The 17,400-nt window shown below is 40.5% G+C and overlaps 1 protein-coding gene across 7 annotated transcripts in view; it reads left to right on the top strand.

The window, feature by feature from the left end:
* The window catches only part of RRM2B (ribonucleotide reductase regulatory TP53 inducible subunit M2B), an 88,609-nt gene that overhangs the window by 26,277 nt on the left and 44,932 nt on the right, over window positions 1-17,400 (top strand). For 6 of the 7 annotated variants that reach the window (XM_034668404.1, XM_034668403.1, XM_011229138.3 and 3 more), the window contains exons 6-7: window positions 2,932-3,065; window positions 13,824-13,928. In XM_034668404.1, the coding sequence (XP_034524295.1) occupies window positions 2,932-3,065; window positions 13,824-13,928 (239 nt within the window). The remainder of the gene's footprint in view (window positions 1-2,931; window positions 3,066-13,823; window positions 13,929-17,400) is intronic. The other variant, XM_019803132.2, reaches the window with a different exon arrangement.

Below are 17,400 nucleotides of genomic sequence, written 5' to 3'. Positions count from 1 at the left end.
CTCGCGGGTGCCGTCCGCGAGTCCGCCTGCTCCCCCGTGCAGGTGGCCCGCCAACCGCCAGCCGTCCCGCGTGCGCTCCCGGAGCTCCCTTCTCAGCCTGCTGTCTCAAGCGTGCGGGTCCGCGGTCTGTCCGCTCCCCCTTGCAGGTGGCTACCGCTTCCCGGCGCCCTGACACGGCGGCTCCCTCCCCCTTCTGTTTAGCTTCCGATATCTGTGCGCGGTTTCACGGCTCCCCGCTTCGTACCTCGATACTCAGCGCTGGAGATGTTCATTTGTAGAGATCCAGATGTATCTTCCTGCGTCTCAGGCTGATTCCGTGGATGTTCCTGCTGGTCTGACCTATCCAGCTCAACTCAGGGGACCGGCTGAAAAAGGGGTCCCCTACTCCTCCGCCATCTTAACCCCGAGACTTGTGTTGACTTTTCTGTCAGGCTTCTAGTCAATAGTAGGTTATTAGTAGCTAAGTTTTTGGGGAGGCAAAAATTGTACATGGATTTTCAACCGCATAGGGGCTTAGCACCCCTAACCTCCATGTTGTTCAAGGGTCAACTGTACATGCAAAAAAAAAAAAATCAAGAATTCCACGTGTTTTGTAGAAGATCCTGAGAACAAATAATTGGAAGTATAATTTTAAACAATAAGCTTTGGGGGCGCCTGAGTGGCTCAGTCACTTAAGCATCAGACTGTTGGTTTTGACTCAGGTCATGATCTCAGGGTCATGAGATTGAGCCCTACCTCAGGCTCCACACACAGCGGGGAGTCTGTTGGAGATTCTCTCTCCCTCTGCCCCCCACTGTGTGTTCTCTCTCTCACTCTCTAAAATAAATAAATAAATCTTAAAAAAAAAAAGAAGAAGAATAGGCTTTGTACCAACTGAAAAAATATAATAAAAAAAACAACTTCCTGAAATGGAGGAAGACATAAATTTATACATCAAAAGAATCCTTCATTATGTAGGACCTACATAATAAAGAACTATACACTCTGAGTGAAATTATTGAAAGGCAAAGTTAGAGGAAATACGGCAGGAATAAAGTTACTGCCTAAAGGAAAAAACCTATACTCTACTTTCCCATCTCTAAAACAATTCATGAGGCCTTCACATTCATTATAGCTTTTAGAAGAAATATTTTGGAAGTCTCTTTTTAATATACATCTACTCTTGAAATTTGTAAAGTTTACCTCTCTCAATCCTTTCCAAAAAGAATAGCCTTCTATAACAATTTCTGTCATGACTTTCATTCTTTAGCATTCACGTGAACGCGTAGAATAGTTAAAATAAAAATTTCCTCCTATAAATTACAACACAATGTTTGTATTATAATCTAGTTCTTTTATATTTAAATGTGCACATGACATTACCTTAAGGACAATGAAGAAGGCATCAGTTTGTAACTATCCATTATCTTACTAACAGCAAGATGAAAATATAGTAATCTGTACGTTAAAATAAGGACAAATCTTCATTTCAAAATATAGCTAGCCTAAAGAGCCAGTTTTGTTTTAAAGACCATAGTAATAATTATTATATTTTGTATTTAGTATATAGTACACTAAAGACTCTTCTCTTAATAATTCCTTCTACACAGTATATACTCAATAAGAACTTATATAATTTACATTTCTTCTGTTATTTTTTTCTAGGTGATTTTTAAAATTGTAGAAATAAAATGTTATAAAAGTTTTTCTGATGTTTTGGGCTACTAATAGACAAGTATTTGATATAATTGATCTGATTTGATTTATTTAAGATAATCAGGGGAAAGAGCGAGAACAAACCAAAGCGCTATTTAGAGACTGCCAGAAATATTTAAGAAATATTCAAATTTAAGTCATCTTTCTTTTTGAAATTTAAGTATTACAATTACCTTTGTTCTGGAAGTTATTAAGTATTCTGAATCAGATTTTAGCAGTTTTCATAGAATGAATAGTAATGTCTTTTATCATCTAGTGCTTAAATATTTTTATTGATTCAGTTCAGAACACATTTATTAAGCACCCGCTCTGTTTTTCATCCTGTGACAGTACTAGGATACAAGCTGTGATGTTATTGATGAAACAGGCCTGTAGTTGGTTCAAGCGCTCAGCTGCCTTTATCCCGTAGTCTTATAGACCAAACCTTTCTCCCTAGACAGACATGTCTATAAATACTTCTCTTGAGCATATGCAATGTGGTGGCATTTGTTTGGGTTAGACTTACAGTCAACCCCTAGAGACAGTGTTACAGATATGGTTCCAAAGGAGATGGGCTTCTGCAATGTCCTTGCCTAACAGTGAGTAACCTTTGAAACTGGGCTTTACGTATTTACCAGAAGATAGTATTTTTGCTTATGTGATAGGATATTTTATCCAACAGATACACTTTCTCTCTTTAGCTGGATTCATATATTTTTTTTAATTGCAGGTGCATGGCAATGTTTTTCGAAATGTTTACTGCTAATCTCTAAGATATCTTAGGTTTCTAAAAATAAAAACCTCAGCAACCTTCCCTCCCTCAACCATAAAGAGGGAGACATTTGTCATAAAATCTTATCTTCTACTCTCTATTCCAATACACACACACACTTACATGCACATACTACACTCATAGACATGTGTGGTGTGCAGATAAATCACTTATTTTTTTTTTTTTGAGTAGGGAAAGATCTCCTTTGTCCAGATACCAAGAGTGATAGGAGTCCAATGTCTGATACAAGATTTCAAGTCGACATACCTACATACCCTTCTGCTGTAGTAGGTAGAGGTGGCATTATTTCCTCCTCTGAAGGCCCTTGGCCATGGCACTAATTTGTTGATTTTGTTTCTTGGCAAAATAGTTGTGATATTGGTATAAATATATATGTTAAAAATATGTATATTTTATAGACATGAGCTTGAAAATGTCTACAGGATGTGATATTTTAGAAAATAAAACTATTTTATGTCTCCTAGGGGAAAGAGTGGTGGCTTTTGCTGCTGTAGAAGGGATTTTCTTCTCGGGATCTTTTGCTGCTATATTCTGGCTAAAGAAAAGAGGTCTTATGCCTGGACTCACGTTTTCCAATGAACTCATCAGCAGAGATGAAGTAAGGAATGAACTATTCTTCTAGCTGTATTTGTATTCATATTTGGTGCTCATTTATTTTTCCTTCCCCTGGAAAATGCTGATGATAACACAGATATCCTGGTCATTAGAAGAAAATAGGAAGTAATTTCTTCCTTGGTTTTTAAGAATCATATTTTTCTCCTGCCTCTTACTGTTGCTCCTCAGACTCCCCCATCCTTAAATATCATCAAATCCTGGGTCCCCACCTTGGCCTCTCTTCTTCACTGTACATGACCTCCTGGCTGATCTTATCTATTTCCATGGGATCAGCTGCCATTTAGATGCTCATAAACAACCCAAAACTTGGGCACAGACATTCTTTCCTGAGCTCCAAACCCAGGTGTTCAAGTGCATGTTAGTTTCTCCTGGAAGGCTCCACAGATACCTCAAACCTAATATTTCAGAAATCAAACTCATTATCTTTCTCCCTAAATTTGTTCTGTTTTCCCTGTCTCTTCGAGTGGTGCTACCTTCTATCCAACCATCCAAATTTGAAATCTGGGAGTCATTTTAGATTGCTTTTTTTCTTTCTCAGCCACATCCAGCTAGTAATTAGATCTTGTCTCCCTTTGCCTGCAATAACCCTTTCCACCTTCCTGCCATTTTTTTTTTCATCTGTTGATTACCTTCTTACAAGTGGCAACTCAAAACTTCTCCGACTCAGTTAGGTGGAATTGACCACTCTTTCCTTTATGTATCCCTTTGAAATGGAATCTGTCCCTAACATGTGCTGTACTTCTTACCCCTCTCCTCTGCTGGACTCTAGGTTCCCTGTGTGCAGACACCTTGTCTTACTTTTCTCCCTGTTCTCGGGGGTTAGCCCATCACAGCCTTCAGTTCATATGTATTGACTACACTAATCCTGGCCCCTCAGTTTATTCCTAAGTGACCTTGTTATTAACTTCTCTGAGCCTCTTTTTCTTCGACTATAAATCTTGACAGGGCTTTGTTAAAATAAAATGAACCAGTATGTGTAAAAATACTTTATAAGTGCCATAAAATGCTTTGTATAATTTTTGTAGTTTCATGTCTTTCAGTTCCTAATAATTTTTATCATAAATGTCTGTGGTGATTATTGAGAATTAAGAGAATAAAATCACTTAGTCTTAGCAGAGAGAGATAATCACTTTTAGTATTTCATTGTATTTCTTTTTAGACAGTTTTCTACATTTAAACCTATGTAGATATATATGAACATAATTTTATAATTTGAAATATTCTTTTTTCATATTTTTATGAGCTGAGATATTTTTAGCGAACAGTGTAAGAATTTTTCTGTGAAATTAAGCGTTTTTTGGAAAAAGTAGTTTTAAAAAAAAGAGTAGTTTTGTTAGATATATAATATTCTTTTTTTTTATTTATTTATTTATTTATTTTTTAAATTTTATTTTATTATATTGTGTTAATCACCATACAGTACATCCCCAGATTCCGATGTAAAGCTTGATGCTTCATTAGTTGCGTATAACACCCAGTGCACCATGCAATACGTGCCCTCCCTACTACCCATCACCAGGCTATCCCCTTCCCCCACCCCCTCCCCTCTGAAGTCCTCAGTTTGCCTCTCACAGTCCATAGTCTCTCATGTTTCATTCCCCCCTCTGATTACCCCCCTTTTCTTTATCCCTTTCTTCCCCTACCGATCCTCCTAGTTCTTATGTTCCATAGATGAGAGAAATCATATGATAATTGTCTTTCTCTGCTTGACTTATTTCACTTAGCATTATCTCCTCCAGTGCCGTCCATGTTGCAGCAAATGTTGAGAATTCGTTCTTTCTGATAGCTGAGTAATATTCCATTGTATATATGGACCACAGCTTCTTAATCCAGTCATCTGTTGAAGGGCATCTCGGCTCCTTCCATGATTTGGCTATTGTGGACAATGCAGCTATGAACATTGGGGTGCATATGGCCCTTCTCTTTACTACGTCTGTATCTTTGGGGTAAACACCCAGTAGTGCAATGGCTGGGTCATAGGGTAGTTCAATTTTTAACTTTTTAAGGGACCTCCACACTGTTTTCCAGAGTGGCTGTACCAACTTGCATTCCCACCAACAATGTAGGAGGGATCCCCTTTCTCCACATCCTCTCCAACAATTGTTGTTTCTTGCCTTGTCTATCTTTGCCATTCTAACTGGCGTAAGGTGGTATCTCAGTGTGGTTTTGATTTGAATTTCCCTGATGGCTAATGATTTTGAACATTTTTTCATGTGTCTGTTAGCCATTTGTATGTCTTCATTGGAAAAGTGTCTGTTCATATCTTCTGCCCATTTTATGATTTGTTTATTTGTTTCTCGTGTATTGAGTTTGAGAAGTTCTTTGTAGATCTTGGATACCAGTCCTTTATCTGTGGTGTCCTTTGCAAATATATTCTCCCATTCCGTGGGCTGTCTCTTAGTTTTTTTGACTGTTTCCTTGGCTGTGCAGAAGCTCTTTATCCTGATAAAGTCCCATAAGTTCATTTTATCTTTTATTTCTCTTGCCTTTGGAGATGTGTCGTGAAAAAGGTTGCTCTGGCCGATGTCATAGAAGTTGTTGCCTATGTTCTCCTCTAGAATTTTGATGGATTCCTGTCTCACATTGAGGTCTTTCATCCATTTGGAGTTTATTTTTGTGTATGGTGTGAGAGAGTGGTCAAGTTTCATTCTTTTGCATGTAGCTGTCCAATTTTCCCAGCACCATTTATTGAAGAGACTGTCTTTTTTCCACCGGATGTTTTTTCCTGCTTTATCAAAGATTAGTTGCCCAAAGAGCCGAGGGTCCATTTCTGGGTTCTCTATTCTGTTCCATTGGTCGATGTGTCTGTTTTTGTGCCAGTACCATGCTGTCTTTGTGATCACAGCTTTGTAGTACAGCTCGAAATCCGGCATTGTGATGCCCCCAGCTTTGTTTTTCCTTTTCAACAGTTCCTTGGAGATTCGGGGCCTTTTCTGGTTCCATACAAATTTAAGGACTATTTGTTCCAGTTCTTTGAAAAATGTCCTCGGTATTTTGATCGGGATAGCATTGAAAGTGTAGATTGCTCTGGGTAGTATGGACATTTTAACTATGTTAATTCTTCCAATCCATGAGCATGGAATATTTTTCCATCTTTTTATGTCTTCCTCAATATCTTTCAAAAGTGATCTATAGTTTCTAGCATATAGGTCCTTTACGTCTCTGGTTAAGTTAATTCCAAGGTAACGCATGGTTTTTGGTGTTATTGTAAATGGGATGGATTCCCTAATTTCTCTTTCTTCAGTCTCGTTATTCGTGTATAGAAATGCAACTGATTTCTGGGCATTGATTTTGTATCCTGCCACCTTACTGAATTGTTCTATAACTTCTAATAGTTTGGGAGTGGATTCCTTTGGGTTTTCCATATAGAGTATCATGTCATCTGCAAAGAGAGACAGTTTGACTTCTTCTTTGCCGATTTGGATACCTTTGATCCCTTTTTGTCTTCTGATTGCTGTTGCAAGGACTTCTAGTACTATGTTGAATAATAGTGGCGAGAGTGGGCATCCTTGTCGTGTTCCTGATCTTAAGGGAAAGGCTTCCAGCTTTTCCCCATTGAGAATAATGCTTGCAGTAGGCTTTTCATAGATGGCTTTTATGAGATTGAGAAATGTACCCTCTATTCCTACACTCTGAAGGGTTTTAATCAGGAAAGGATGCTGTATTTTGTCAAATGCTTTTTCTGCATCAATTGAGAGGATCATATGGTTCTTGAGTCTTTTCTTGTTGATATGATGTATCACATTGATTGATTTGCGAGTGTTGAACCATGCTTGCATCCCAGGTATGAATCCCACTTGGTCATGATGGATAATCCTTTTAATGTACTGTTGGATTCTATTAGCAAGGATCTTGTTGAGGATTTTGGCATCCATATTCATTAGAGAAATCGGTCTGTAATTCTCCTTTTTGAGGGGGTCTTTGCCTGGTTTGGGGATCAAGGTAATATTAGCCTCATAGAATGAGTTTGGTAGCTTTCCTTCTGTTTCTATTTTTTGAAATAGCTTTAGGAGAATAGGTATTATTTCTTCTTTGAATGTTTGGTAGAATTCCCCAGGAAAACCGTCTGGGCCTGGAGTTTTATTATTTGGAAGGTTGTTTATCACTGACTCAATTTCTTCATAGTTAATTGGCCTATTTAAGAAATCTATTTCTTCCTGTTTCAGTCTTGGTAGTTTATAGGTTTCCAGGAAGGCCTCCATCTCTTCCAGATTGTTTAGTTTTTTGGCATATAGCTGTTGATAAAAGTTTCTAATAATCCTTGCAATTTCAATGGTGCTGGTCGTGACCTCTCCCTTTTCAGTCATAATTTTAATAATCTCAGTCCTTTCTCTTTGTTTTTGGACAAGTTTTGCCAGTGGTCTATCAATTTTATGGATTCTCTCAAAGAACCAGCTTCTAGTCCTGTTGATCTGCTCTACTGTGGTTCTGGTCTCTAATTCATTGATTTCTGCTCTAATCTTGGTCAACTCCTTCCTTGTCAGTGGGTTAGGCCTGTCCCTCTGTTGCTGTTCCAGTTTCTTGAGGTGAGAATATAGAAACTGCATTTTAGATTTTTCTATTCTTTTGAGTGAGGCTTGGATGGCTATGTATTTCCCCCTTAGGACTGCCTTTGCAGTATCCCATAGGTTTTGGACCGTTGTGTATTCATTCTCGTTGGTCTCCATAAATTGTTTAATTTGTTTTTTGATTTCCTGGTTTATCGAGTCATTCTTGAGCAGGATGGTTCTTAGCCTCCAAGTGTTTGAGTTTCTTCCAGGTTTTTCCTTGTGGTTGAGTTCCAATTTCAGAGCGTTGTGGTCTGAGAATATGCAGGGGATAATTTCAATCTTTTGGTATTGGCTGAGACCTGTTTTGTGTCCCAGAGCATGATCTATTCTTGAGAATGTTCCATGGGCATTTGAATAGAATGAGTATTCTTTGGTTCTGGGGTGTAGTGTTCTATATATATCTATGAGGTCCAACTCGTCGAGTATGGCATTCAAAGCCTTTGATTCTTTGCTTAGTTTTTGCCAGGGTGTTCTGTCTATTTCTGATAGTGGGGTGTTGAGGTCCCCTACTATTACTGTGTTCTTATCTATATGTCTCTTTATTTTGGTTAAGAGTTGGCTTGTGTATCTTGCTGCTCCCCTGTTGGGGGCATATATATTAATAATTGTCATATCCACTTGTTGAATACTTCCTTTAAGAATAATATAGTGCCCTTCTGTATCTCTCTCTATGGCCTCTAGTTTAAAATCCAGTCTATCTGATATGAGAATTGCTACTCCAGCTTTCTTTTGAGGTCCATTTGCGTGGAAGATGGTACTCCATCCCCTTACTCTAAGTCTGAATGCATCTTTGGGTTCAAAATGAGTCTCTTGTAGACAGCAAATGGATGGGTCATGTCTTTTTATCCAATCTGCAACCCTGTGGCGTTTTATGGGAGAGTTTAAGCCATTTAGATTGATAGAGATTATTGACAGATATGATTTTAATGATGCCATTTCTCTTTAAAGTCTTTGTATCGGTTGTGACTTGCTGCTCTGTATCACTCTTGGGGCCTTTTTACCTTTATAGAGCCCCCCTTAATATCTCCTGTAGGGCTGGTTTCGTGGTTACGAAATTGGTTAATGATTGGCGATTTTGGAACGTCTTTATTTCTCCATCAATTCTGAATGACAGCTTTGCTGGATAAAGGATCCTTGGCTGCATGTTTTTCTCTGAAAGAGCTTTAAAAATGCCCCCCCAAGCCTTTCTCTCATTCCAGGTCTCTGTAGACAGGTCTGACGTAATCCTGATACCTTTGCCTTGGTACGTGAGAAATTTCTTTGCCCTGGCCGCTTTCAATACTGTATCCTTGGATCTAATATTTGCGAATTGCACTATGACATGCCGTGGCGTAGGTTTGTCCTGGTTGAGCTTGGATGGGGTCCTCTCTGCCTCTTGGACACGAATGCTTGTTTCCCTTGCTAGATTAGGGAAGTTTTCAGCTACAATTTGTTCAAATATCTCTTCTAGACCTCTGTTTTTCTCCACCCCTTCAGGGATGCCGATGATTCTGACATTGGATCGTTTCATAGAGTCAGTAATCTCCCGTAATCTACATTCGTGGGCGTGGATTTTTTTAAGACCAGCTTCTATTTTCGTTTTTTCTTCTACTAACCCATCCTCCAATTCGCTAACGCGTTCCTCTGCCTCGGTGACCCTGGCCGTCAGAGCCTCTAGTTTTGACTGTATTTGGCCCATAGAATTTTTAATTTCTGTCAGATTCGCTCTCATTTCTGCCCTTAGGGATTCTATATTCTCAGCAACGCTTTCTCTGATGCTTTTTTCAAGTTTACTCATCATCTTGACCATTGTTGCTCTGAATTCCATTTCTGATAATTGGGATACATCCATATGTATTAATTCTGTGGCCGAGGCCAATTCTGTGGCAGAGGCCACAGACTCATTATCTTTTCTTTGCTGGGGGGGACTTCTCCTTCTCGTCATTCTGATGAAGAGAGATTGCAGGGTTGTCCAGAGCCCAAGTGTTGACTGGGACCCAGGCCGTGCGCCCTTGTTTTATAGAGATCTTAGGGATGTGGGCTTCTTCCTTAAAGAGTTTATTTATTTATTTGAGAGAGAGAGAGACAGTCAGCAAGAAAGGGAACCCAAGCAGAGGAGTGGGAGAGGAAGAAGCAGGTTCCCGGTGGAGAAGCCCGATGAAGGACTCCTTACGGAGCGTTGTGATCACACCCTAATCCGAAGACAGGTGCTTGGTGACTGCGCCACTCAGGCGCTCCGGGTTGTGGGCTTCTTGATTTTTCAGCCTGCCTTCTGGGGGAGGGGCCTGCCTGCCGGTACTCAGAAAACCCTGTTTGGGTAGAGTCTCTGTGTCCCTTGCGAGGGGGGATGGGGATGGGCACCCTGTGAGCCGGTATTTCCGGGCTTTTGTTCTCTGGCGGCTTTCCCTGGCGGTTTGCTATGCCTCTTCTGAGAGAGCAGCAGCGGCTGAAATTCAGCCTCTGTCTCAGAACAGAGGGATCGCGGATCGTTCTCCACTGATGTTCTGGCCACTTTAACTCTGTTTCTGTTGGTGCTGCTCAACCCTGCAGCATCCCGGGCTGTGCGCCCCACACCCGGCGTCCCAGCCCTCACTTCCAGGGCCGGCACGTCTCTGTCCTTTGTGTTTCCAACCCCGCCAGCCGCCAGCCGCCCCGCGCGGGCTCCCGGAGCTCCCCGTCTCAGTCTGGTGTCTCACGGGTGCTGACCGCGAGTCCGCCTGCTCCCCCGTGCAGGTGGCCCTCCAGCCGCCAGCCGCCCCGCGGACGCTCCCGGAGCTCCCGGTCTCAGCCTCGATCCAGTGAGCACACCGGAGCTCCGGAGCTCCGTGAGATGCTTGGTGGTGCACGCTCCCGGCTCACGGACTCAGTCTGCCGTTTCCAGAGTGCGGGTCCGCGGTCCGCCCGCTCCCCGGTGCAGGTGGCCCGCCAGCCGCCCTGCGCGCGCGCTCCTGGAGCTCGCGTTCTAAGTCTGTTGTCTCGCGGGTGCCGTCCGCGAGTCCGCCTGCTCCCCCGTGCAGGTGGCCCGCCAACCGCCAGCCGTCCCGCGTGCGCTCCCGGAGCTCCCTTCTCAGCCTGCTGTCTCAAGCGTGCGGGTCCGCGGTCTGTCCGCTCCCCCTTGCAGGTGGCTACCGCTTCCCGGCGCCCTGACACGGCGGCTCCCTCCCCCTTCTGTTTAGCTTCCGATATCTGTGCGCGGTTTCACGGCTCCCCGCTTCGTACCTCGATACTCAGCGCTGGAGATGTTCATTTGTAGAGATCCAGATGTATCTTCCTGCGTCTCAGGCTGATTCCGTGGATATTCCTGCTGATCTGGTACCTATCCAGCTCAACTCGGGGGACCGGCTGAAAAAGGGGTCCCCTACTCCTCCGCCATCTTAACCTCCAACCTAGATATATAATATTCTAGTGAAACAAGAATATTTGTGAATATCTAGTGAAACAAGAAAATTTCCAAGAATTTTTTTCTTTGGAAATTTAGGTTGTTTCTAGGTTTTTTATTTCTTTGGAAATTTAGGTTGTTTCTAGGTTTTTTATTTCTTTGGCTATAATGCAAAATGAATATCTTTTGTGTATAAGCTTTATCCCATTTTCATATTATTTTCCTAAGGTAGATTGCCTAGAAGCAGAATTACTACGTTATAAGGTACGAACATTTTGAGGTTATCCATACTACTTTGCAAATTTCTTCCCAGAAATTTTATAGAAAGCCCCACCCAGCAACACATGAACATGTCTTTTCTTACCATAACCTAACCAGAATTTGCATTTATGTTTTAAATATTTGACAAAGTTGATAGGGGTAATGGTTTCTCATTATTGGTTTTATTTGCATTTATTTGATTACTACTTAGAGTGAACTTTTTTTTTCCAGAATGACTTTAGTCATTTGTATTTTTTTCTGTATTTACCTATTCTTGTCTCTTGCCTCTGTTTCTGTTGCTATATTTTCCCAGTGCATAGTGACTGATGGGGCTCTTTCAATAAGTGTTTGTTTATGAATTTGTTGTATTTATTGTATGAATATAATATAAAATATTATTTTTGTCACATTTTTGCAAATATTTTCCCAGTTCGTCCTTTGCTTTTTAATTTTGTTTTTTCTTGTAACATACAAAAACCTGAAATTGATGTGATCTTCTTCTAGAGATTAGTTAAGTAATCACACATATTTTCCTCTTGACTTCATAACGTCTAACTCTGTAATACCATTGGACTTTGTTTAGTATAAGTACAGAATTTAGTATAAATGTAGTATAGGATAAGTTAGAATTTAATTTTATTTCATACACTCAAGAAATTTTTCTAGTTCTCCTTATTAAGTAATCCATCCTTCTCCACTGACTTGCGATGTCTTCTTTATTATATATTAAGGTTTTTAAGTGTACTAAAATCTGTTTTGGGGCTTGTTTTTCCTTTCATTAGCCTATCTGTCAAATTTCATGCCAAACTTTTTTTTTAAGGAGGGGGAGGGGCAGAGGGAGAGGGCGAAAGAGAATCTCAAGCAGGCTCTGTGCCCAGTGCAGAGCATGACGTGGGGCTCGATCTCACAACCCAGAGATCATGACTTGAGCCAAAATCAATAGCGGGATGCTTAACAACTGAGCCCCCCAGGCGCCCCCAGACACTTTTATGTTTTGATAACTAGTAGGATAAATCTCATAACTTTCCTATTAAAACTGTTTTTACAAGATTCTGCCCAATTATTGTTCCAGATTAATTTTTTAATTGAAACACATTTGACATATAATATGATGGGAATTTAAGATATATAACATGTTAATTTTATACATTTATATATTGTGATATGATTGCCATTGTAGCAATAATTGGCACCTCTATCACGTTACTTAATTATCCTTTTTTTTAGTTGTTCAGATAATTAAGTTCTAGTCTCCAATTCTTTTAACTAAAAACAATCCTATTGAGATTTTGATTGGAATTGCTATACCTCAAAATTAATTTTATTTACTTATTGATTTAACAATATGAGTGCCTACCTTTGATTTACTCATCTCCGTAATAGGTAGCTAGCTGTCAGTTCTAATCAACACTTCTTTAACAGCTTTCATGGTTTATTTGAAATTCAGCCTTTGGTAATTTGAAGTACCCTCTTGAGTCCAGTCTGGGAAAAATGTTTGCCTAACAAATCTTCTAAGATTAGCCATTCAAAGAGGTTTTTTTTCTGATGGTTTCTTCTGGGAATGATAACTAGGAAAATAATCCTTGGAATACAACCTTTGATTTGAGTCTTATCTTTCATTTGTCTTTGGTTTTTGTTGATTTTTTTAGAAAAACCCAAGCATACTCTGATTTGTAATCCTTTAAGGTGCACATTCCTTCGTCCTCCTCGCCCCTTGGTGGCTTACAAAATTACTTCTTTTTCTTTGTAGTTTAGAAATGTTCATTGACTCTGCCTTGCTTAATTTTACAGTGTCTAGCTTAATTTTGTTTTGCACTACATCATCTTTCTCTGTCTCTGGCCTCTTTCTTTTTTTGTTTTGACTTTCTGCAATTACTTCTGTTGTTTTCAACTTTATACCATCTGTTCTGTGTTTTGGAATCCTGTTTGTTATAGGTTGGATCTCCTTGCTCTGTTCTGTAATTATTTAAAGCTCTATCCCATTTCTTGCATTTGCATAACCATTCTGTTCTCAAGGTATTTCACAAATTTATTTTCTTCTTTGGTTATCTGCAGTGTCATTTCTGCTTTGTACAGCTTCAAATGGCATTCTTAATTCTTTCCATTTTCATTGCACTGAATTTATTTTTATCTTGAGCCATTCTTATTTAATATAAATGTTGTCTTTTTGAAATCTGAGTTTCACCTTTTCTTTAAACACTTGTTTTCAATCATTTCTGTTTTTTTAGCCATTAGAAATGAATGAATTTTCATTTCAGCCCTTGCTTTGTTTTCCTTTCCAAAATGATTTTGGTTGCAGATTTGTTGTTGTTGTTGTTGTTGTTAGTTAATTCATCTTTCCTGTTGACAAATTAAGATTTGCCGGCACTGAAAATTTTTCATGATAGGTTGTTATAGTTGGCATTTTAATGAGATTTGAAGGAAAGTAGTTCCTGGTACTATGAATCCCCCCTATCTTCCAGAAATTCTGTGTTGCATTCCTAGAACCTACTTTATATGATGCCTGACACATGACAGTGTGAAAATAGGTGATTAAACATTCTTTGACAGTGGTATTTTTCTTCTATTTTAGGGGCTTCACTGTGACTTTGCTTGCCTGATGTTTCAATACTTAGTAAATAAGCCTTCGGAAGAAAGAGTCAGGGAGATCATTGTTAATGCTGTTGAAATTGAGCAGGTAAGCAGGGAAGCTTGTATGATTAACACATCTCTTTTTTCTCTGATGTTTGTCCCATTATTGGATTGTGTTGACTCAGGAAATTGCCACTTGTAGGTCAAAGCATACATCAGCAATTTTATATAGTCAACCTGACAGTACCAACAGATGATACATTGCAATTATTATGTCAGTTGGTAATTTGGTTTGTAAGTAAATGTTATATGTTAAAGTTTTATGTATACTAAAGTCTATTTCAGGACTGTTTTTTCCCGTCTTACTGATCTGTCATATTCTATGCCATAGCAAACTATTTGAATTATTTTAGCTTTAATTTTTTTTTTTTTAGATTTTCTGCTACTGAAGGGCAGTAACGGTTTCTTATTTGTTTTGTATTTCCAAAACTGAGCAGGGTACCTAGCTTGAAGCATGCATTAAATGTTTATAGAATTAGTAAATCAATGAATTAGCGAACAGTAAAACTTAATATATAGAATGTAAAATCTCGATCTACAAATACCTAGATGTTCCACTTGGGATGTTTTTTTATCATTTGAAAGAACCAGTTTAAAAGTAAAATGAATTTAGAATGGAGTTAAGATGGCAGAGGAGTAGGGGACCCCATTTTCAGCTGGTCCCCTGAGTCGAGTTGGATAGGTACCATACCAGCCTGAACATCCACGGAATCAGCCTGAGACACAGGAAGATACATCTGGATCTCTACAAATGAACATCTCCAGCACTGAGTATTGAGGTACGAAGCGGGGAGCCGTGAAACCGTGCACAGATATCAGAAGATAAACAGAAGGGGGAGGGAGCCACCGCGTTCGGGCGCCGGGAAGCGGTAGCCACCTGCGCGGGGGAGCAGGCAGACTCACGGACCGGCACCCGCGAGAGAGCAGACTGAGACCGTGAGCCAGGGAACACGCACCACCAGACTGAAACAGAGCTCCGGTGCACTCACTGGAACCAGACTGAGACCAGGAGCGCACGGGGGTGGCTGGTGGCTGGCGACTGGCGGTGTTAGAAACACAAAGGACAGAGACATGCCAGCCCTGGAAGTGAGGGCTGGGACGCCAGGTGTAGGGCGCACATCTCGGGACACTGCAGGGTTGAGCAGCACCAACAGAAACAGTTAAAGTGGCCAGAACATCAGTGGAGAACGGTCCGCGATCCCTCTATCCTGTGACAGAGGCTGAGATTCAGCTGCTGCTGCTCTGACTCTCAGAAGAGGCACAGCAAACCGCCAGGGAAAGCCGCCAGAGAACAAAAGCCTGGAAATACCGCAGGCCCCTCTCCCCATCCCCATCCCCCCTCGCAGGGGACACGGAGACTCTACCCAAACAGGGTTGCCTGAGTATCGGAGCGGCAGGCCCCTCTCCCAGAAGGCAGGCTGAAAAATCAAGAAGCCCACATCCCTAAGATCCCTATAAAACAAGGGCGCACCGCCTGGGTCCCGGTCAATAATTTGGGCTCTGGACAACCCCACAACCTCTCCTCATCAGAATGATGAGAAGAAGAAATCCCCCCCATCAAAGAAAAGACAATGAGTCTCTGGCCTCTGCCACAGAACTAATGGATATGGATATAACCAAAATTATCAGAAATGTAATTCAGAGTAACAATGGTCAAGATGATGTGTAGACTTGAAAAAAGTATTAACGAAAATTTTAATGAGAATATAGAATCTCTAAGGGCGGAAATGAGAGTGAGTCTGGCAGAAATTAAAAATTCTATGAGCCAAATGCAGTCAAAACTAGAGGCTCTGACAGCTAGGGTGAATGAGGCAGAAGAACGTATCAGTGAATTGGAGGATGGGTTAGTAGAAGAGAAAGCTAAAATAGAATCTGGACTTAAAAAAATCCACGCTCAGGAATGTAGGTTACGGGAGATTACTGACTCAATGAAACGTCCCAATGTCAGAATCATCAGCANAGATTACTGACTCTATGAAACGATCCAATGTCAGAATCATCAGCATCCCTGAGGGGGTGGAGAAAAACAGAGGTCTAGAAGAGATATTTGAACAAATTGTAGCTGAAAACTTCCCTAATCTAGCAAGGGAAACAAACATTCATGTCCAATTTGCAAATATTAGATCCAGGGATACAGTATTGAAAGCGGCCAGGGCAAAGAAATTTCTCACGTACCAAGGCAAAGGTATCAGGATTACGTCAGACCTGTCTACAGAGACCTGGAATGAGAGAAAGGCTTGGGGGGGCATTTTTAAAGCTCTTTCAGAGAAAAACATGCAGCCAAGGATCCTTTATCCAGCAAGGCTGTCATTCAGAATTGATGGAGAAATAAAGACATTCCAGAATCGCCAGTCATTGACCAATTTCGTAACCACGAAACCAGCCCTACAGGAGATATTAAGGGGATGTTCTATAAAGGTAAAAAGGCCCCAAGAGTGATACAGAACAGAAAGTCACAATCGATAGAAACAAAGACTTTACTGGCAACATGGCATCATTAAAATCATATCTCTCAATATTCAGTCTCAATGTAAATGTCCTAAATGCTCCCATAAAACGCCACAGGGTTGCAGATTGGATAAAAAGACATGACCCTTCCATTTGCTGTCTACAAGAGACTTATTTTGAACCTAAAGATACATTCAGACTGAAAGTAAACGGATGGAATACCATCTTTCACACCAATGGACCTCAAAAGAAATCTGGGGTAGCAATTCTCTCTTTTAAACTAAAGACTATAGTTAGAGACCCAGAAGGGCACTGTATTATTCTCAAAGGATGTATCCAAGAAGTGGATATGACAATTATAAATATATATGCCCCCAACAGGGGAGCAGCAAGATACACAAGCCAACTCTTAACCAGAATAAAGAAACATAAAGATAAAAATACGTTAATAGTATAGTAGGGGACCTCAACACTCCACTATCAGAAATAGACAGAACACCCAAGCAAGAAATCGACAAAGAAATAAGGGCTTTGAATGCCATACTTGACGAGTTGGACCTCCTAGATACATATAGAACACTACACCCCAGAACCAAAGAATACTCATTCTATTCTAATGCCCATGGAACATTCTCAAGAATAGATCATGCTCTGGGACACAAAACAGGTCTCAGCCAATACCAAAAGATTGAAATTATCCCCTGCATATTCTCAGACCACAACGCTCTGAAATTGGAACTCAACCACAAGGAAAAACCTGGAAGAAACTCAAACACTTGGAGGCTAAGAACCATCCTGCTCAAGAATGACTCGATAAACCAGGAAATCAAAAAACAAATTAAACAATTTATGGAGACCAACGAGAATGAATACACAACGGTCCAAAACCTATGGGATACTGCAAAGGCAGTCCTAAGGGGGAAATACATAGCCATCCAAGCCTCACTCAAAAGAATAGAAAAATCTAAAATGCAGTTTCTATATTCTCACCTCAAGAAACTGGAACAGCAACAGAGGGACAGGCCTAACCCACTGACAAGGAAGGAGTTGACCAAGATTAGAGCAGAAAT

The sequence above is a fragment of the Ailuropoda melanoleuca genome, chromosome 9 (assembly GCF_002007445.2).
Source record: "Ailuropoda melanoleuca isolate Jingjing chromosome 9, ASM200744v2, whole genome shotgun sequence".
Classification (NCBI taxonomy): Eukaryota; Metazoa; Chordata; class Mammalia; order Carnivora; family Ursidae; genus Ailuropoda; species Ailuropoda melanoleuca.
Note: the sequence above shows the minus strand (reverse complement) of the source record. Positions and strands in the feature narration are given on the sequence as shown.